The sequence below is a fragment of the Dendropsophus ebraccatus genome, chromosome 7 (assembly GCF_027789765.1).
Source record: "Dendropsophus ebraccatus isolate aDenEbr1 chromosome 7, aDenEbr1.pat, whole genome shotgun sequence".
Lineage (NCBI taxonomy): Eukaryota > Metazoa > Chordata > Amphibia > Anura > Hylidae > Dendropsophus > Dendropsophus ebraccatus.
In genome coordinates, this window is record NC_091460.1 from 39,870,342 (window position 1) to 39,893,688 (window position 23,347).

General features: G+C 43.1%; 1 protein-coding gene across 3 annotated transcripts in view; it reads left to right on the forward strand.

The window, feature by feature from the left end:
• Positions 1-23,347, forward strand: part of AFAP1 (actin filament associated protein 1) — a 91,881-nt gene that overhangs the window by 60,289 nt on the left and 8,245 nt on the right. For all 3 annotated transcript variants that reach the window (XM_069976403.1, XM_069976404.1, XM_069976405.1), the window contains exons 7-12: positions 8,217-8,309; positions 8,853-8,931; positions 13,543-13,695; positions 14,190-14,401; positions 16,867-17,012; positions 19,758-19,875. In XM_069976403.1, coding sequence (XP_069832504.1) covers positions 8,217-8,309; positions 8,853-8,931; positions 13,543-13,695; positions 14,190-14,401; positions 16,867-17,012; positions 19,758-19,875 — 801 coding nt within the window. The remainder of the gene's footprint in view (positions 1-8,216; positions 8,310-8,852; positions 8,932-13,542; positions 13,696-14,189; positions 14,402-16,866; positions 17,013-19,757; positions 19,876-23,347) is intronic.

Consider the following 23,347-nt stretch of genomic DNA (forward strand, 5'->3'; position numbering starts at 1 on the left):
AGCTGCAATGTCACGGCCTGGCTGAGTGATTGCCTGCTCAGCCAGTCAGTGACTGGGGTGGTGTCGCTCTCCAGTCACCGATTGACTGAGGGGACAGTCACTCAGCTAGGTATGTGATGATGCAGCTGGAAGAGCTGCAGGTGGCCAGTGGCTGTCAATGGGAATCGGTAGTGGTGCTAAAAAGACGAGTAAGAATAACCCCCCCCCCCCCCCCCCCCGTCTCTCTCTCCCATTTGTCCTTTTATGCATATATCTCCTGGGGGAAGAATAGAGGGACTACATAATGCAAGGTTCTAAGAGAAGATGCTCTTCATACTTTATGTGGAATACAAGTATTTTGTTAAAATGGAGGTGTCAGGAGAGCTGGCGGGTTTTGCAGCTAGCTGCTGTCATGTCGGGGGACTAGAGCTGAGTGAATCTACAATAGGATTTACTAATTCTAAATCTAATAAATAGGTCATCAATTCATTTAGTCTAAAATTCCTTCTGCTTTGCAAGTGTTCGGATTCCCCTGAGACGTCTGGAATAAGATTCTCATTGATGCTGAAGACATGGCAGTCCTTGTGCTGCAAAGCTCAGTCCTCCAGTTCAGGCTTAGGATGTGCTTGCAGTGCCATCAGAGAGTCCGCCATGTTTGATAAGAATAGCACAATGTTTAGGATGATGGACGTCATAGCAGAACTGGACGGATCCCATTGTGACTCATTTTTTTCTTGCATCACTAATCAGTGGTCGGTGGCTGGTAGTAGGTTATTAGAGGAAAAATGTGCCCTGCAATACCAGATATGACCTACTGACAAGATTGGTGCCGTTTCTAGGCCCCCAAACGGCTGGTACCATTACATTGCCGCTACAGTCATTCCATGTTCCTGGTGCCGTCCATTTCATAAAAACAATCTTTTAATCCAGAGGAGCAGCGTCAGCGAGGCGGGCCTAGAGCATCTTTCTTTCTGCCACCCTGCCTGGCCCAGGGATGTGGCTAATAAGAAGAAAGAGGCGCTGCAGGCCTTGGGCACAGATTATCTAGACCCCGCCTTATTGACACAGCTCTTTTGGATCTTTTTTTTTTTTTAAATGGACAGCACCAGGAGCTATCTGGATCGCTCGTTTGCTCCTCGTTCCCCGCTCGCTGCCGCTGCTATTCCGCGTGGCGGCGGTGAGACGGTGACTACGGGGGGGGGTCTGGGGGGGTTGGAGCGGAGGGGGGGAGGTGCAGGGGGGGGGGCTGCCCAGGTGATCGCTAGATCATCCGGGCAGCCCATAGCATACAGCAGCTGTCTGCTGCCGCCGCTCCTGTTCCGCAGCGCGAAGGCAGCAGATCATTTCTGTATGAGTCGTTTGTCTTTCAACATGTTTGAAAGACAAGCGCCGCAACGATCAGCCAACATGAGTGATGATCGTTGCCTTATAATCCACGGGACGATTATCAGCCGTAACGGCTGATATCGGCCAAACATGGCCGATAATCTTTCTGTGGGATAGGGTCTTAAGAAGGAGAAAAATGGGTAACCTGATTAGCCCCCCACTCATTTCATGGGCTCCATAGCAGCCGCCATGATTTCCTCACACCTCTGCTTAGTGTTTGCCTTTGTAGTTTTTCCAGGGAATGCAGGGAATCTGAGTACACCCCATAAGCCTTTGATGATGATGGAGATAGCAGCTCTACAGCTGTCGCCGAGTTCCAGTTGTCCTAATGTGTCTAGAAAGATTACATTAGCCCATCACCGCTTTAGCTAGAATTCCACTTTTACCCTTTTCATATGTTTTGTGAAATGCTCAAGTAACATCTGACTATTTTCTCCATTTGGCGCTCCAGATCTGTTTCATGTAATATTTTCAAGTAACGTTTCCAGCACTTTCATGCATGAAATCTCCATCTGAGCTCCATTTGGAAGACGCTGTACTTTTTATGAAAAGTCTTCAACTTCGAAAACTGTAGCAACTTCTCCCACCACCAAGTTTAACTTTTTGTAGCCATCTTTGATACATTGTACATTGTGACTATCTGTATTCTCTATGATGTAATGTCAATAACTGCTACCATAGGCTTATCAGACATGTAAAAACCCTCTGTAATATACTTTTTCTTTTTATATAAAATCTTGACATTTGCTTGTTTTTGCGAATTTATAAATTCAGAGTGGAACCCGCGCCGGGCACTTCACTCGGAATACCGCCTGCCCCACTGTCTCAAGGGGGCCCAGTGTGTTGCAGGAGTGGGTCACTGGGCCCCCTGATGCAGTGGGCCCCATAGCAGCCGTTATGGCTGCTACAGTGCTAGTTACGCCCCTGCTCCCCATTTATCTTTAGACAGGGTCAGACAGTGGGCAATACAGGTGCCCATACACTTTATACTAAATAGGCTAAACTAACCACTGGCGCATGGATTTGGCTGACAGTATAAGGTGTATGGGGGCTTTCCCATTAAGGTTCAGATGTGATGGATTTTCAAAAGGTTCAGACCTGATGGATTTTCACTGCCTGACCCTTTTGTTCTCAGAGAAATAAGTCGGCACCAGAGCTTTCTCTCTCCATACACATAGAGTACACATGAATGTTTGGAAGAATAGAATAGAGGTTTACTTGGTTCTACCTTCTCCTTATGTCAAATCATTCTGCCACTATTACAAGCAGGATGTCTACTGTGCCAATAGAGTTTTTCACTGTGTGGGAATCCTATTGCATAATAACAATAAGCCAACCTTGTGAATCATCACAGATCTATATACAATAAGTGCAGGATGTACGCTACTGCCACCTGTGCTCCAAACGGCCCAGCAAGTGTAAGAGTATGTACAAAGAGGGAAACCATGCAGTGGCCAATGGTGACACGATTTTTCCAGAAATGCTAACAACGTTGCACACAGGCAATGAGATTGGCTAGGACTAGTTTTGGCTAGGACTTCCTTAGCCAATCTCATTGGCCCTCAGGCGCTGGCACCATGTAACGTCATTACTGATGCTGACTGGATGCTCGGCCTTCTCAGCATATTACTTATCATTTTAGGAATGACGCATTGCTTTTTGATATTGATATTATAATTATTTGCTTTTTGTTATTATTCCCATAATGCTGTCACATTTTAATCATTTACTCCTTTATGGCAGTCACTGTACATCTCGATTATTACTTTCTACTGTGCTGTTTCTCTTGTTTGATGCCTGAGAACATGAGGAGCTTCTTCACATTCCTTATAAATAAGAGACACATGAGGCATTTTGCTTCCTCAGGGTATTTATAGGAGCAGATAGTATTGTGAATGAGAGAGAGGCTTCACTACAGGGACACAATGTACCCTCTTGTAACCTCTAATACCTTAAAGAGGCCCTGTCAGTGGATTTAGGCTGTCCTATCTAGGAGTAGTATAAACTAGTGATAGAGAAGCTGAACAGAATGATGTATCACTTACATTGTTCTGTGCAGCTGATCCAGAGATATCCTCCCGAATAACATGGACAATAAGTTGTCCTCTCCATTATGTGCATGAGCCCAGTAGTCCTGGATATTCATGAGAAGCAGAAAACTCCACCCACCAGCTGCTGATTGGCAGCTATCTATCCATGCTGTGTATAGGCTATCACCTGTCATTCAGCAGCTGGAGGGTGGGGGGAGGGGTGTGGCAAGAATCCTATTCTCCTGCATATTAGGAGAAGGAGATGTAAGTAATACACCAATCTGTTCAGCATTTCTGTCACCCTCATTTAAGACAGCATAAACCTAGTGACAGATTCCCTCTAAAGGGTGTTGTCTCTGAATATGAGAGCCATCAGTATCTATTGGTCTTTAAGCCATCCTCTTTTGTATGTAAGATTATCTGTTTCTTTAAAACGACAAAATTAGAAGTTAGATTTGACATTTACATTTCCGGTAGGTACTTTATTAAAAATGCATGAATAAATTGACAACTGGGTATAACCACTTGAGGGCGTGTCGTTGCACACTCTGACATTGTCAAGTTAGTGCTCACAGTGTTAGACTGTGGAGGAACACACCCCTTTGACAAGAGGGAAAGGTAACGCCCATTTGTCAATTAATTCATAAATTTCTAGGCAGTATACCAAATGAATGGCACAACATACAGTAGGTGTATAAGAAAAGTAGTGAAACAGTTTAGTATAAAGTGATGGCATATCACTTGTTTATGCTATTACTTTATGATGCTACTCTATAGGCATGGTGAGGCATACGTCATCCATTGACCACCATACTTTTTCTGTGGTGGCCCCCTATATAGGAAAGTGCACTCTGTTAAAGCACAGGTTTGTCAATGCATATCGCCCTGTGGAGACCAAAAGGACATTCTTTGGGTGAATGAAATCTTATAGATACGTTTTGGTGTATACGTTAAAGTGCTGAGGCGCGATGTGCACTGAAGCTCAGGGTCGTATAAGAACCTATATTAAATAACAAAGTAAAGGCCACATCTGAGGTAAACGTTTGTCTAGACAGCAAAACCACATTAATGGCCTGAGGGCTTCTCATAAGGAAATCCTCCGCTACAATCCCTGTCATACAAAGCCTCAAGAAACAAACACAATAATTATTAATCAGAATGAGGCGCTGTGACCGAGGGAAGGGTCACGACCCGCGATGAAACATCTCGTCTGAGTTCTCAGGCAAAATTTTTATACTGTATGTCCTAAAGATTACGAAGACGTACATGTATATATCTCACTGGGTAAGGAGGAAAATTCCTGTCATAACATGTATGAACTTCTCCATCTATATAAATAGCATGGACAGTGGTAGAAAAAGACTGTCCATACTTTATAGACATTTGAGGGGACCAGGTGCTATACTCACTGTTTCAGGGGAGTAACTATAAGGATTACACAAGTGTCAGCTGCGTCCCAGCTCAATACAAATAGTGAGACCATTAATATTTATCAGTAGTTCACTGCTCCAGTTCACCCAACAGGTCGTGTTTCAAAGATTTTTTCACAGGATCTATTTCACAGGTGATAGAATTATAGTCCATGGTTTAGGGATCCTGTATGGGATATCCTGAAATCATGAGCTATTGGGGGTTCTCGAGGGGTTCTCTTACTCAGTGTGTATCTTTGTGTGTGTCTCTCTCTCTTCAGACTCTATTACACGGGACGATGAGAGGGAGTAAGGGTATTATTACACCATCTCAAACGACCCGAAAACGTTCGCCTAATTACACGGAACGATGATCGTTACTTATGATCGTTCTTGTGCACAATTTGTCGTCGCTATTGCGTACGTTTCAGCTATTACTTCTTATTACACCGAACGATCAAACGGTAAAAATAGGTCCAAAATCTTTCAAACGACCAACGATTTCTCGTTGGTCTTTTAATCGTTGTCTGCTATTACACGAAACGATTATCGTTTAAATCCGAACGATCTAACGATTTTTTGAACGATAATCGTCCCGTGTAATACGGCCCTAAGCGAGCGTCGACCTGTCAGGTCAGGGCTCGCTTGCTACTCGTACCCTGCCCGCTGCCGGTGCTATTACATGTGCCGACAGTGAACTGGTAAGTGCAGGGCGGAGGGAGATGCGGGGGTCTCCCTGGGAGCCCATAGGAGAGAGCGGCGGTCTGCTGGTGCCGCTCCTGTTACCCAGAGTGACAGCAGCAGATTGTTGCTATCTGCATCGTTGCTCTTTTATGCTATGTTCACACTGCGTATGAATCCATCCGTAGTGCGAACCGCGAATATACGCACGTAGTTTTGAGGTTGATGCATTCGCTTGAAAGTATACGATATACACCCGCACAATGCACACTACGTATGAGCTTACGGCTGGATCGTATACGGCGCCGTGAAAAATGAACAAGACCATTGTTTGAGGACGGAAATGTAGAAACTCACGGCCGTGGATTTCCATGCGGTCCCGTACGGAGTACTTATTTCAGCCAAATTAAACTTGATTTTTCGATCCAAAAGGTTCTGTGTGGTTTACGGGGCTGGGCGAAGATTTCCAAGTAAATGACCTGCCTCAGATCGCTTCGAAACAAGCTAGGGAAGCATAACTGTACTACGGGCGTATGTTCGCGGTCCGTACGCATCCGGCCGCATGTCTATTTTTCCCACGCCCGGAGTTTCAGCCGCACATGTACAGCGGCGTATGATCTACGGACGGATTCATACGCAGTGTGAACATAGCCTTAATATGTTGAAGGAAAACGATGAACTGACGTTGTGCATGTCTTGTCTTCTACTACACGTCACGAATATCGGCCTAAAACGGACGATAATCGCTTTGTGTAATAGGCCCCTTCTCTCTCTCTCTCTCATAGGTGTTGTATTACTTATTGCTTATGAGATTTACCCAATTAAGTATTTTTAAGTGTTTTTGCTTGTTTTTTTGCATGTGATATAGAGCTCTTATTACCCTGCATATAGTAAGCAGCTTACTGCATACTGTGTTCATATAAAGTATTATTTATGTTAGGCTGGGTTCATACTGAGATTTGGCAATCCGTGACAGATACTTTTGTGGATCAAAACGCATCTGGTTTTTTTTTTAGCACACACAAATTGGTGGTCGACCACATAAGCTAATCAGTTTTTTTATTATTATTATGGAAGTCAATAGAAAAAACGGATACACACAAATGCGCATGTTTTTTCATAGAAAAAAGTGGATTGAACCCAGTCTAAGGGACAAATGCTCTTTTTAAGATAGATGCAGTTCATTCCAATGGTTTACATGCTGTACGGAGCAGTAGCCTTTGGCCAGCATCCTTTCCATGGGTAGGAGTACAGGACCAATTAAATCAGACAAAAGCCTTTTAACATGAGTCTTTTCCTGCTGAGACTTCACGTATAACCGGTCAGGACAGAATGTGGTGAACGCAGCAGTTTTTCGCCAGATATCGACTTTAACATAAACATGTGTTTAAAATGAGTCCACACCTATATGTGCATGAGGTGTGACAGGGGGGACGACTTGATGGAGAGCATGAATTCTTGAACGCTACTTTGTGCACTTGCCAAAGCGCTTCCCAGTGTTTTGTCTGCAGCTTGCATTACACAAAGCGCTTGCCAAAATAACTTAATCAAAGCCGGGAGCCAAAAAAAGTCCACAATGAGTTCAAATGTCAAACAAGAGGTAAAAATAAAGTTCCAGGATGCTGAGTAATTGGATTCCTTTGTGTGAGGGAAGAGTTTGTCTTGTACTTGGTTTAAATAGGTCGGGATTCTTTATATTGTGGATCTACAAGACCTACGCAGTCTGTAGTCATATGGAACAAAATATAGATTTGGAGTCTGGAGGAAATGTTGACAGGGGTTGTCTAGCTTAACATTTTCTTGTTAGAAACATAAGATAGGAGACCACTTGGTCCGTCTAGTTTGCCCTTTCAGTATTTTATTTATTATTATCTCAGGATAGATATATGTTTATCCCAGGCAGGTTTACATTCAGTTATTGTAGATTTACCAACCACATCTGCTGGAAGTTTGTTCCAAGTATCTACTACTCTTTCAGTAAATATTTTCTTCTGATCTTTCTCCCAGCTGATATTAGATTGTGTCCCCTTGTTTTTTTGTTCAGTTTTTTATCAAAAACACTGGACAGTGTTCCTGATGTGGTCTTACTAGAGCTAGAGATTAGCTTTCCCTACCGCCTGGTTGCACTGGTGACTCATTTTAAGGCTGTCAGAAATCACTACCCCTAAATCCTTCTCTTCTGAATGCTTTGCAAACACAGTACTGCCGATATGATACTCGGATAGAGGATTTCTCCTCCCCAAGTGCACTATTTTCCATTTGGAAACATTGAACAACAGTTTCCAATGTTTGAACCACTTATCTAGTAAAGCTAAATCATTTTCTATATTACTGACACCTCCGGAAATATCTGGGGAACATGCAGTTTATTTTCGGCCACAGCCATGTAATGGCTTTTTATGTTGGTTCAATTGCTTGGAATAATCTGTGAAAATTATGTGTAGGTCTCACCTGCAGACTGGGCTATAATGGAAATGAAATGGGAAGTTTAGTACAGATGTCCTCTGGATGGGGCATGGATGAGGAACCTTTGACCCTCCAGCTGTCCAGGCATGATGGGAATTGTAGTTTTACAATAGCTGGGGGCCGAAGTTTCCCCATCCCTGACGTAGGACCATGGTCAGTATAAGACCAGCATTCAGCTGTAGGGAATAAATTATAGGTGTTTGTATGTTGTAACAGCTTGGAATATCACGTCATGTAATGATTCCTTTCTTCCCCTTTGTTGCAGGTGATTAAAGAAGTATGTAGTAGTTTTGGTGGGGCTGTGGATTCAGACGGACACTCTTCAAGTTCTCCTGTGCCAAAGTCGGAATTAGAAAAGGTATAATCAGAAGGATGTATGACCTTACTGGGGGGAGCACAATGTGCGCAATAACAACAAAAATAAATATCCTGACAATAAAATACAAAAAATAAATAAAAACAAAAAAACAAACAAAAAAAAACCTGCCCAAACCACGCGTTTATCGATTAATGAAAACATAGCAGCACGGTTGTTTTTTTGTTGTTTTTTTTATTTTCCTTGATATCTTAATAATACAACAATATATATAAACTAAATATATATGTATCACAGAAAAAAAAAATTAAGCAAAAAAAAAAAAAAAAAAAGTTGTAGCTCTCAAATCTAAATGCTCAAAAAAACAAACAAATAGCAAATGTATGGCTAGTCATGGGACATAGATCCATCCAGTTTTTTTTTTTTCCATAACAGTAGTCATGTAGAAAACTATAACTCAGGATACAGTAAGCACCCATGTTCTCTCTAGTGACACCTGCTGGCTAACAGGAGTATATTCTGTGTCTAGGCAGGAGATTGGAACTCTGTTTTATATGCATTGTCCTCTTTTTTTATTTTGATCAGAAATCATCAGAGAGGCCGAGCTCAGATGGAGAATGTAATGCAGAGAACGGCACAGCAATGGTTAATGGCAAGGAGCCCGGTATGTACTTATTTTGTTCACCCCATAATCTGTTTCAGTGTAATCTGGCTTTGCACACATTTGGGGCCAACAAGTTGCGGTTCTGGACCGGTTCCAGCTGACAGTAAGTCACAAGGGAGCATCCTAAATGCATTTCGTTCTTCCACTCAAATTTCTGCGTAATCCTCTGGGCACTGGCTTCTCTAAGTGCAATAGGCAAATGATGTGAGCCAAGCTAGTCTGTGCGTGTGCCCTCATCTGTAAGTGTGTAATTATTAGGGGATTGCCTGAAAAGCGAAATCATTTTTATCCTTTATCCTTAGACGAGGCCATCAGTAACCAATAGGTGACACCCCCACCACTGTGTTCCATCCCCTTCATTGCCTACCAGATAGAACGTCATATATTTTATGGTTACGTTTTGTAATGTAACTCACAAGTGTAATGGGACTGATCTGCAGGACCAGATGTAACCACTTCAGAAACTATGGAGCTGAAACGTTGAAGGGGGTTCATGTTATGTATACTAAGACTTGGAAGCATGTAGTAATTCTTCTGTTCAGTATATCAGACGCTTCCCTCATTGCAGCCACCCTAAAAGATTGTACATTATAGTGAGTGACGGGACGGTTTCCTTTACTGTCTGCAGCTGTAAGATTGAATAACTTCCTCGTATCTCCTCTGGTTAGACCACCCGGCATCTTACAGCTGTATGCATTGTTCTAGTGTTATTCTTTATGGAGTATTGACTTCCTCACAGTAGCTCATGTATAACCTTGTAGTTCCTGTATGTCTGCCCTCTGCCCCTCCGCCCGTCCTGGAGCTACAGTTTCATGATGCCACCATCTTACTAGTCTGACACCGCCGGCCTTCTTTATATCATGTATATGTCATTTTCCCTGTTCAGAGATAGATATTCTGTGAATATATTTGTCTTTTGTTTCAACATGATTGGGGTCCAACAGCAAGCTTAAGAAGCAGTGTCCATATGTTATTTACACCAGCTCGGATGTGCGGTATACACAAATATGCCAGATTTATCACAGTGGATCAGTGTGTGCGCTCTTAAAGGAGAAGTCCGGCAAATTTTTTTATTAAAGTATTGTATTGCCCCCTAAAAGTTATACAAATTACCAATATACACTTATTACGGGAAATGCTTATTAAGTACTTTTTTCCCTGCACTTACTACTGCATCAAGGCTTCACTTCCTGGATAACATGGTGGTGTCACTTCCTGGATAACATGGTGATGTCACTTCCTGGATAACATGGTGATGTCACTTCCTGGATAACATGGTGATGTCACTTCCTGGATAACATGATCATGCCCCGACTCCCAGAGCTGTGCGGGCTGTGACTGCTGGAGAGGATGATGGCAGGGGGACACTGAGGGACACAGGGCACTGGAGGGACACTGAGCATCCCTCTGCCATCATCCTCTACAGCAGCCACAGCCCGCACAGCTCTGGGAGTCGGGGTGTGACATCACCATGTTATCCAGGAAGTGACATCACCATTTTATCCAGGAAGTGACATCACCATGTTATCCAGGAAGTGAAGCCTTGATGCAGTAGTAAGTGCAGGATAAAAAGCACTTTATAAGCATTTCCCGTAATAAGTGTATATTGGTGATTTGTATAAACTTTTCAGAGGCAATACAATACTTTAATAAAAATTTTCGCTGGACTTCTCTTTTAACTCTCTTTTGCACGGGCTGAATTATCAGCAACGATAGTTCCTAGAAACCCTCATTCAGCCAAAAATTTGCCTATGTTAAAGTGACAAAGATCAGCCGCAGACCCTCTCATTGGTTCATTGGATCTTTTGTGCGGCTGTAAAAATCATTGATTATGCCTTCTAATGCCACTGCAAGCGACCATATGTGGCCTAGAATTGTGCCGTGTAAGACGAGCCTTAGGCTGTCTAGTTTTGAGTGACTATTACTTGGTTTAGAGGGAACCTGGCATCACTGTAATAACCACAAGCCATCACATTGATTACCGGTTGATTCTACCCACCCCACCAGCCTAGATTTCTACCAATTTGGTTTTGGAGAGAGATCTGTCAATTAGGACCTTGAAGGAGTGGAAAATAAAGATGACTGCAACTCGAGTATGCTTGGATCCATCCAAATCTAAGTGTGCGGTGGCTAAAGAGTCTGGATGCAGCCATAAGGAGTCCTGGAAAACATGGATGCAGCCTATAGCCTCTAGCTGTGTCCATGTTTTCGAGGCAGGCTTGGGGTTGCAACTTCTGCAGCCACCGGTATTCACATGCTGCATGCCAAGGCTTGGACAGACTCGGGCTTACTTGAGGTTGGATCCTCTCTAATGAAATCTGTAGAACAGGAAAACTGTCTTTGTTGCCCATAGCAGTTCCCCATTGTATATTATTATTAGTAGTAGTTTAAAGTGTCACTGTTGTTTAATTTTTTTTTTTTTTTTTTGCAGAAATCAATAGTACAGGCAATTTTAAGAAACTTTGTAATTGGGTTTATTAGCGAAAAATGCATTTTTATCATGAAAAAGCAGTTTGAAGCTCTCCCCCCCCCCCCCCCCCCTGTCTTCATGGTTCTCTTATGGAGAGGGAAGGGGTTGAGGGAGATAAGGCACCAAGACAGGACAAGAAAGAGTTTATTTACAGCTACATCACCGGGCTATCTCCTCTGAGGTCAGCACTGACCTCTCTGACCACTGAATACCGGCCTTCACACAGCTCCCACTGTGTAATCCTTTGTTCTCTGCTCTCTGCTGGCGACTAATATCCCTCCTCCCCCCTCCGCTCTTCATAGATTACACAGGACTCGACTGATGTCGAGATTTCCTGATAATGAGCAGTGAATGAGAGAGAGTGGGGGGGGCATGGGGAAAGTCTTTTTGGATGCAGATAATGGCATATTTGCCTAATAAACCCAATTACAAAGTTTCTTAAAACCGGCTGTACTATTGATTTCTGCAAAAAATAAAATACAACAGTGACACTTTTGTGGTCTGATCCCATCGCTGTCAGACCGGCATACACACAGCCATATATTGTCAGCCGTATGACCTTGGGAACAGACTGGAGAATGTGTACAGGCCCATCCGCACCGCCTGCCGCTGCTTGGAGCAGTCACCCTCGATGGCGGCAGCGTTCATTTATGTTTCAGACTGTGGTGATACTTTAATGGAGGAGCCACAAATTAAAGATACAGCTTAGCGGACACACCAATGACAGGCGGATAATGTGTCATCTTTATGGAGCGGTTACATAATTATTGCATTACGGAGTCAAAGTAATAGCTTGCACTTACCATAGTAGAGGGATGCCATTATCCCAGCCCATGTCTCCAGAGAGGTACTTGTGGAGTATAGTCATGCCAGACTTTCATTCACCTCATACAGTACTTCAGCTTTCCCGTAAGCAGGATGGCAATCTGCCATGTTATACATGCAGTCTTGTCTGTGGGCAGTGTATTATAGAGGAAGAGGAGCTGAGCCGATTGATATATAGTTTTATGGGATAAGATTCACTTTATATTTTATGCATTTAAACCTCTTCTATGCTTAAGAGTCTAGTGGGCAGTCCTAATCAGTGATCGACAGCTCCATATTCATGCTCACGCAGGAAGTGACTAATTAGGACCACCCACTGGACTCCTAGGCCTAGATTAAACAGCTATTTAAATGCACAAAATACTGAAAACTTGTTTCTAGAACACATCGGCATATAGAGAGAAATGCATACCAAGGTAAACATAACATTTAACTAGTATATTACGTCTGTGATCATTGTGGTTGCCCTTATGGCCTCTATAAATCACCATAAAAGTGACAGTGTTTGGCTCTCCTGACATTGGGCTTTCATGGCAATTCTGTAAGAGGCCAAGACAAGCCGGTCACAGACATTCCTTTTTATTGCGACATTACTGGAATTGGTCATTGGCACATGCTGTTGGCATGCCACCCTTTAGACGAAATATATCAGTATGGGAAAAGTCTCCAGAAGCCATGTCGGTGTCTCATTTTATCACGTTTCTTGTCTTGAAGGAGAGGTGGAGTGTGTCTTGTACTTTCAATTATCAATTAAAATGTACTTTCTTTAACACGACCCATGTCTCTAGGGATTAGTAAATATTACAGATGACCGCAACTTGAGCATGTTTAATCATTCTGCATTTGATTACTGGTGGCTGAAGTAGTTGGATGCAGCCTTGGGGAGTCCTGGAAAACATGGATATGGCATATGGCTGTGTCTATGTTTTCCTGGACTCCCTAGGGCTTTAACCAACTACTTCAGCCATTTAAATGCCAAACAGTTAGACTCAAGGTGAGGAAGCAGCTGTGAAAGAAGTCTCCATGAGAACAAAAGTTTCAGACATTTAAAATTCAATATGCTCAAGTTTACTCTCCCCCACCATCACAATACACAAAAGATGGAGAAATCGGGAGATTTGGGCAGCATATTTTAAGGTGTGTGGGGCCTAATGCCCCAATACTCAGTCCACCCTCCGTTCACCCCTGGGTACTGTCATTCCTTTAGCTGTTTGTTATTTGGTCAAGACCGCTTCTTGGAGAATAACAGGAGTGGAGTTTATGTGGGAATGTACACTCTGCAGATATGTTATGTCACCTTTTTTTTACCTCCATAGTGAAGAGAAAGAAAAGTGGCACAAAAGCCGAGCCTAAAGGCACAGTAACCAAAGTCACAGGGAAGAAAATCACAAAAATCATTGGCCTTGGGAAGAAGAAGCCAAGCACAGATGAGCAGACGTCATCAGCAGAAGAAGATGTTCCAACGTGTGGTAAGAAATGCAGAGTAGGGCTATGTTCACACAACGTAAGTAAAGTATTAATGACGGCTGTTGTTGCCGATTTGCAACACGGCCGTGATTAATACTTTACCTACAGTGTGCTGCAGCTGAGGGAATCCCAGCCGGAGTGTATACACATAGTATACACTCCGGCTGGGATCCCTAGCAGTGCCGCAAAAAACTAACATGTCATTAATTGAATAGCTGCCGCAGAGAACCTGTCAGTGCACAGCGAATTATCAGTGCAGCGGCAAATTTGGATGTGGGCGCACACAGATGCACCCGCATCCCAATTCATCAGAAGTAAAGATCATCCGGCCAGGACTGCAGTTCACAGAACGGCCGGAGTCTTACGCCATGTGAACATGGCCTAAATGTAGAAAAAAAAAATAATATATTAGCTGCTTAAATACATTTTGAGCCCAGAGTATATATACTATATTGTTAGGTGTAACTGTGTTATTTTGACTTTTCTTATACCTAAGGTTACCTAAATGTCCTTAGCAACAACCGATGGAGGGAACGATGGTGTCGGGTCAAGGACAACAAACTCGTCTTTCATAAAGACAGGACAGATCTTAAGACACACATAGTCTCCATACCTCTAAGAGGATGTGAAGTCATCCCTGGCCTGGACTCCAAGCATCCTCTGACGTTCCGTCTTCTCCGTAATGGGCAGGAGGTGGCCGTGTTAGAGGTATGTCTGCATAGGAATAACTACAAACACAGAAAAGTGTCCAGGGTAAAGTAGGTGGTGATTAACAACTAAAACATATTTCTAAGGTTGACTGCTAAAATTCAGCTCCAATGCTCAGCTGTATATAGAGGTCTGAGCGGCAGCACTGACAGGGGCGGAAGTGTCACACAGGTTAGACAAGTCATAAAACCAGAGACTGCACTGACAGAGGACATAAGAACTGTTTGTTAACCTCTTTCTCTGATTTTGGTGTCTGTCTATACTGTTCACCAACAAGGGTTAAAAATACATAATTTGTAACTCTTTGTAAGATAGATTGGTTTTCTAATTATAGCTATGGCCAGGGAGAGATTAGCATTACAGCTCCAGGCCTGCACAGATACTACAGGGCCCGCACAGGTACATAGACTACAGGGCCTGCAAAGCTACATAGACTACAGGGCCTGCAAAGGTACATAAGTCTACAGGGGCCGCACAGGTGCATAAGACTACAGGGCCTGCAAAGGTACATAAGTCTACAGGGGCCGCACAGGTACATAAGACTACAGGGGCCGCACAGGTACATAAGACTACAGGGCCCGCACAGGCACATAAGACTACAGGGGCCGCACAGGTACATAAGACTACAGGGCCCGCACAGGCACATAAGACTACAGGGCCCGCACAGGTACATAAGACTACAGGGCCCGCACAGGTTTATAAGACTACAGGGGCCGCACAGGTACATAAGACTACAGGGGCCGCACAGGTACATAAGACTACAGGGGCCGCACAGGTTTATAAGACTACAGGGGCCGCACAGGTACATAAGACTACAGGGGCCACATAGGTACATAAGACTACAGGGGCCGCACAGGTACATAAGTCTACAGAGGCCGCACAGGTATATAAGACTACAGGGCCCGCACAGGTACATAAGTCTACAGGGGCCACACAGGCACATAAGACTACAGGGGCTGCACAGGTACATAAGTCTACAGGGGCCGCACAGGTACATAAGTCTACAGGGGCCGCACAGGTACATATGACTACAGGGGCCGCACAGGTACATAAGACTACAGGGGCCACACAGGTACATAAGACTACAGGGCCCGCACAGGTACATAGGACTACAGGGGCCGCACAGGTACATAAGACTACAGGGGCCGCACAGGTACATAAGACTACAGGGGCCGCACAGGTACATAAGACTACAGGGGACCCACAGCTATAAGACTACAGGGGCCGCACAGGTACATAAGACTACAGGGCCCGCAAAGGTACATAAGACTACAGGGCCCGCACAGGTATATAAGACTACAGGGGCCGCACAGGTACATAAGACTACAGGGGCCGCACAGGTACATAAGACTACAGGGCCCGCAAAGGTACATAAGACTACAGGGCCCGCACAGGTATATAAGACTACAGGGGACCCACAGATACATAAGACTACAGGGGCCGCACAGGTACATAAGTCTACAGGGGCCGCACAGGTACATAAGACTACAGGGCCCGCAAAGGTACATAAGACTACAGGGCCCGCACAGGTATATAAGACTACAGGGGACCCACAGATACATAAGACTACAGGGGCCGCACAGGTACATAAGTCTACAGGGGCCGCACTTAGTTACCCGCTGATTCTGCCAGAGCCTCAATTCTTGTGGCAGCTTATCTCACCATGAACAAAAGGGTGTGATTTTATAAATAAATATATATATATATATATATATGGGTGTGTATTGAAGACAGCATATTTGTAAGGCCATAGATGGGGGAAGGGCTCAAGCATAGCTTTGGCATCAAGGCCTGTGAATCTTTAACTACACCCCTGGCTCAGTATACTGTACATTACATGGGATAAAACAGGTGATGGCAGCAACAAAAGGACTTGGATGTACTCAAGTACCAGACAGCAGCTGCAAAAGCAAATAAAATTTTACACTGCATAACGAGACATAAAAACGGCTACCTAAATGAGATATTGCTTTTCCATAAATCTTTTGTAAGCTTTGTCTTAAAGGGAATACGTCACTTTGATTATTATTATTATTATTATTGTTGTTATTATTATTATTATTATTAATAATAATAATAATAATAATAATTAGAGCTGACACAAATTATTTTTTATAATTAGTTTTAATTTTCTTCCTAAAATTTTGCAATTTTATTTTCTGTAAACGATTATGGAAGCGGCCATCTTGTCTGAGCTGCTACTCTACTCTTTCCTGTTAACAGCAGTTTAGTGAAATACTTTAATGCAGGGATATGTTTTACAAAAGGGAACCTGATACCTGAATCACAAGCCATCAGGGTCTTCCCATGCCTCACTAGCCCTTATTTATAGATCTCTCCTTGTTTAGGTTAAAGGAGGCCTCTATCAATTAATGCCAGTGGGGCAGCCAGAAGCAATGGGGTGGTACCTTGATGTGGGCTGCACGTTACCTCTATACCAATGACACTGCTATTTCTGTTCTAAGGCTTCATCTTCAGAAAACATGGGCAGGTGGATAGGAATCTTACTGGCGGAAACAGGTTCTTCTACTGATCCCGGAGCCCTGCACTATGACTACATTGATGTGGACACTACGGCCAATGTAATCCAGACAGCCAAGCAGTCTTTCTGGTAAGAGGATAAATGATAATACCTAGGAGGAGAATGGTCCGACATGCTTGCAGAATTAAGAGGGATTTTCAAATGATCCAATATAAATTTATTAAAGTGATATTCTGGGCTAAATTTATCCACAGCATAGCAAATCAGTAACTGTTTGGAACACTGCTGACACCCTATTGCCCAACTAGTCTAGTGTACATCCTGTAACTATTTCCTGTTTGTGCTGTAAACTCTAGCTGGGAATTCAGCCTCTATTCCTCCCACTATGGGGGAGGCTCCTATCTTTGTTGTAGGTGGTTTTAAAGTTTTAAAAAAAAAAGTTGTAGTCGGAGGGAGGTAAACTTGGCTGAAACCCCAGCTAGAGCGCACACTAGGAACAGCAAGTCTGTTACAGGAATCACACCAGACAGGAAGTTGGGCTAATTATTGGCAAAAGAAAAGAATAAAATAAGTTATTAAAGTAACTTTATTTACCAATATATGTTCTTTTATTATGTCAAAATAGGTTTCATTATTCGAAATTCCCTTTAAGCTGCTTAGTGACCGGCGTTTGCTATAGAGTATCAGTGTAGATCTAATGTCTGTCTGGGAGCTAATAAAAGCCGCATTACAAACCTTCGAAAGGGGTGTTCCTAACATTTTATCTCCAGTCTACCAAATGGGTGATAAATGTACCTAATAGACAACTCCTTTAAAGGGGTTATCTAGCATTAAAAATCATGGCCACTTTCTTCCAGAGACAATACGACTCCAGGTCAGGTGTGGTTTGCAATTAAGCTCCATTCACTTTGATGGAACTAAGCTGCAAAACCTACACCCAAACTGGAGACAAGAGTGGGGCTGTCTCTGGAAGAAAGTGGCCATGTTTATGTAGCGCTGGAAAACCCCTTTAAGGTCCACTGTATGAGCAGGATCTATACAAGCTTTCTGCCTCCTGATATAAACAGGACTGTTTGCATTTCCTGACAGAGATCATAAACGGTGACAGCAGATGACGCCTTTTGTTTTACGTCTCTCATTCCTGCGGATCACGTTTCATTGCTGGCTCTTTTTTCACCTAAAATGCCCTCCTGTATATAACAGCTTAAAGTCAGCCTTTTATGCCTTTGTTTTATGGGACCTTGCCAAGTACAGCCTTAATTATCCATTTAGGAGTCCTTATGTCCGTGCACATTACGCTGGAAATGATATGTTTATAACTAAAAGCCCCTTTTCTGTCCGGTCAAATTAACTGTACTTCAGTCGACCGGGTCAGAAGCGCCATTTGGCTTCTTTACTGTGCCCACTCCCACTGATTTTATTTTAGTAAGATAAAATAAAGATAAATGCGGTCGTCTTCCTTGATTATTCACCTCCATGTTAATAAAAACCAAATATTGTGGTCTTGTGTGGGTTTTCTTTTGCACAGCGCCACCTAATGGTGCTCAGAGGATCTGCGGGAAAATCTTTTGCAGACTCTCTGGTTGGTCTTGGCTTGAATAGCTGTAGTCCTTCCTAAGCTATAATCGAAGACATTTTGGCTCCAGTCATGGACAACACCTTTGGGTAGAATATCTTATGTGTAAATTGATAGGATGTGAAATTACAAAGGGATTCCTGGGAGAAAAGGAGCAGCATACAGTACGTGCCGACCTCCCAGGGTGCTGTATATCAGTGATGAAATCCAATTCTAGATGCAAGGATGCCATCTCTACCCTCTAAGAACAGTGGATGATGTATTGCACAGTGATTTCTGGCTCCCAATAAAGGATCATATTGGGTCTTCTCCATATACCCCACCTATTATAATAGGCTTAGGGATTGTGCTGAGAAACACACAAGTGAATCACTGGCAAATCCCAATTTTTTAAATGATTATTTTCAGTATCATCCACATTTGTAAGACATTTTTCATCTTTGTATATGCATATATGTGCAATGTCCATGCCAAATGATGAACTGCCGGCTTAGATGTCCCTGTGAGATGTAAAGGTACCCTATTATGTTGTCCATGGGCAAACCATGCGTGAATTCCACTTACTTACCCCTTCCTTATCATATTTGATGTACATGTACATCCAAATGTAAGGCAAGAAGTATAGAGCAGGCCCAGGTGCTTAGCCTGCTCCATATACAGTGGGTGCTGGCTGTATGTTATAGCTGACACCCATTGGACAAAGGAATACTCCAGCTGCGACTGGGGAGGCCCCACGGTCAACCGGTCAATCAAATTATAGGGTGCCAAGTGGTTGATGTAGCAGCCATGAGCCAAGGCATGGAGTTCTGGTACTCGTATATATCTCTACCAGGTTGGAATAGGATTGCGGTGTAGTGTAATACAGGGCAGTATTATCAATCACCTTAAATAGGGACAAACTAAAATAAAATTAAGTCTGCAGTACCATAGTATCACTTTCTTTATCTGGCATGGTATACATTGAACAAAAGGAATCAAAAAGTTACTATACTTAATCGTACCAGTGAAATAACGGGTTAAAGAACATACCAGTGTGCTGGGTTTCTTTGGGCTAGCAGCTGTGAGATTACCGTACTTTATGCATCGTCACTCAATACATTCCGTGGTGTTTAACATCTGTATTTGGACCGTAAATGGTATCCGTGAAAACAGGTCCATCAATACAAAAAAAGTTCCAGGTCTCAGAATATGAGGATGCAAAGCAAATGTCATTGTTCTGACCATAAAGTGAACATGTTATAAACCCAACCATGTTTCCTTAATAAGATACATTTTTCCCTTTTTGTTTTTGTTCTCAGTTTCATGAACAGAAGAGTAATATCCACTAACCCCTATCGGGAAGCCCCTACAAATGGCTATTCCTGTCCCAGCGGAGTAGCTCTTCACTATGATGATGTCCCATGCATTAATGGATTGGTAAGGATGATATATATGGTGGATAGCTCTTGGCAGCCATTTGGTGTTTGTGACTTTTTCCAGGCCTACTCTTTCATACAGGGTTTTGTTAGGGTTTTTATCCACTTTGCAGCTGTCAATGTGCACTAGTACACCAATGCACACCCGACGGAGTATAGGTTACTGGGGGTCCATCAGAATCAGGATTAATTGGGAGACACAAAATACATAGGGTCAAGTGGGCTGCAGAGACCTGCATTATTTTACTAGATATGACGGCAGATTTTCCTCTAACAGGAGCCTGTCACATTGAAGATTCTGTCTTTTCTGCGGGTAACTTCTTGAAGATCTAACACGCCACATGCCAAAAACAAAAAAATAAAAACTTAGATTAATATATAGATGTTTGTGAATAGATTCAGTATAACTTCTTTATTTTTATAAATCCCTACTTTTCTTGACATTAGGAGTCCTGTGGGCGGTCCTAATCACAGATTAGACCCACCCACTGGACTTCTAAGCACAAACTTGCAGAGGTTTGGATCAACAAGTGCCTAATCCTTTCTCAGTCCTTTCTGCTCTACAATATACTGTCTACTGAACAGACTGAATTTTCAATGTGACCCTTTAAAGGGCTTGTCCATGTACCCAACAGTGACATGTCCCACGTGTTTATCTACATATAAAAGTCCAGGAAGCTGCTACAAATAGTGATACTTGCTCGGTATTGCATATTACATGTGTTACTGAGACGACTCCCACAATACACTGATAGGGGAGCTGCCAGCCTAAAAAATCAGGCTCTTAGACCACCATGGCCATGTCACTTTTTCCCTTTCCATTCCTTACACTTTTTGGATGGCAGACAGTATGGCTTTGTGCTCTGTGTCCGTTGTTTTTTCTTCCTCTTTTCCCCCTTTACGCTCTGTTCTTCTTTCTATGTTCTGCTACCTAATAGTGAGGTTATGTGTATTTACAGTGGATGCCGGATGAGGATTATTCTCATAACAGGCACAGAGGAGAAGAGGTGCACTATGATGATCCTGATCTGTACGATAACTTACCATCTCCAAAAATCTTTGCCCGCCTGTCGGCTGACAAAAAGCCCAATAGGTTTTCCTCTGAGAAACTTTCTCCTAACCACTACAAATCTCCTGTCTCATCCAGTCTGTCCTCTCAGTCTGTCACTAACAACTCTCCTACTCTGGGGAGGGCGTCTGCCGGCTCCTCGCAGGTACCTAATGCTTCTTATGTCTTCTATTCTCTGCATGTGTGTGTCTGTAGGCTCAGCCCCCATGAGCCTTTGGGGCAGGTAACACGGATATCGATGTCACTTCTGGCCATAATATATGGTCCAACCCACAACCTGGCACCTTATAAATGACCATTTACTAATGGTACATGATCTATCTAGTTGTCCTGGATCAGGTATTTCAATCTGCAGCCCTCCAGCTATTGTAAAACTACAATTCCCATCATGCCTGAACATCCATAGCCTTGGCATGATGGAAAATGTAGTTTTGCAACAGCTTGGGGGAAGCATGTTTGACACCCCTGTCCATTATAATGTCCTATATCTATATAGGCATGTCTGTATCTGCATAGTAAAAATAGTAAAATTGACAGTAAGCGCAATGTTAGGCAATCCTAGGTATGTAATGGTGTATTATAGCATGCACAAGATATCCAGTTGGGAAATAGATTATGTTAGTTACCTGATTATCCTCTTTCACAACCTTGTTCGTGGTTTCCACTATGTGCTGTAGATCCAGTATCTATGCCGATTGTAGATCCTTCTGAAATGCTTAGTACCAATGACTTGCAACAGGGTGGTGGATGTAACCCCCGCTGGAGGTGCCCCGGCCGGCGGCACTACTCCGCAGTATGTTACGTTGGTGTTTGCAGTTCAAAAAATTATTTCCCGGGAGTCGAGTGACGTCACTACTAGTACGAGTGCTGGGAAAGGCAAAAAGGTGATCAACGCGTTTCAGCAACAGTATCGGTTGCCCTCGTCAGGATTATGCCGCGGCCCCGTATATATCTCCCTTACTTATAGGTTGTATGAACTGCTCATCTCCCAGGTGTAAGTTGATTAGATGTTCTCATGTTGCTATCTTATCCGGAGTTTGCATTTTTACATAAATTTGTGCGATTATACGGTATTTTGAACAAACTATTAATTTTTCTTGCGGATGTTCAGAGCAGTGCACAAAGTGTTCGGAACAGTGTATCAGTTCCTATTCAGAGTACTCGGAGCAGTGTGCAAAGAATTTGGGACAATGTAACAGTTCCTCCTGAGAATGTTCAAACAGTAAATAGGCCTTTCGGAACAGTGTGTCAGTTCCTTTTTGAAGTACTTAGAGCAGTGCATTAAACAGTGTGTCCATTCCAAAACATAGGCCGTTCGGAACAGTGTATCAGTTCCTATTCAGTATACTCAGGGCAGTGCATTAAACAGTATATCCGTTCCTTTTTATGGTGTTCAAAGCAGTGGCCAGATTGTTCGGAACAGTGTGTCAGTTCAGGATTTTCACAGTAGTGCACTGGACGTTCGGAACAGTGGCTTTGGTTCCGAACGTCCTGTGCACTACTGTGAAAATCCTGAAATGCAAACTCCGGATAAGATAGCAACATGAGAACATCTAATCAACTTACACCTGGGAGATGAGCAGTTCATACAACCTATAAGTAAGGGAGATATACGGGGCCGCGGCATAATCCTGACGAGGGCAACCGATACTGTTGCTGAAACGCGTTGATCACCTTTTTGCCTTTCCAAGCACCCGTACTAGTAGTGACGTCACTCGACTCCCGGGAAATAATTTTTTGAACTGCAAACATCAACGTAACATACTGCGGAGTAGTGCCGCCGGCCGGGGCACCTCCAGCGGGGGTTACATCCACCACCCTGTTGCAAGTCATTGGTACTAAGCATTTCAGAAGGATCTACAATCAGCATAGATACTGGATCTACAGCACATAGTGGAAACCACGAACAAGGTTGTGAAAGAGGATAATCAGGTAACTAACATAATCTGTTTCCCAACTGGATATCTTGTGCATGCTATAATACACCATTACATACCTAGGATTGCCTAACATTGCGCTTACTGTCAATTTTACTATTTTTATATATTTTAACCTTTAATGAACTTACGGGTGTTAATTTTTTGACGATCAGCAGCATATTATAGTGTAGCGCTAGTGAGAGGTTACACCTCAGTATTTATCATTGTATCTGCATAGTGTTAGGTAGTTCTTTAGGGTATAAACACACACACCGTATACGCAGCGTATTTACTGCTGCGATACGCAGCAAATACGCAACAAATACGCAGCAGATTAGATCTAAATAACTGAACACAGCATCAAATCTGCACCATCAAATCTGCTGCAGATCTGCTGCGTATACGGTGTGTGTGTTTGTACCCTTAAAATGCTTATGTTGGTTTTTTTGTATGATTTCCTTATATTTGTCCATATATTAGCAAAC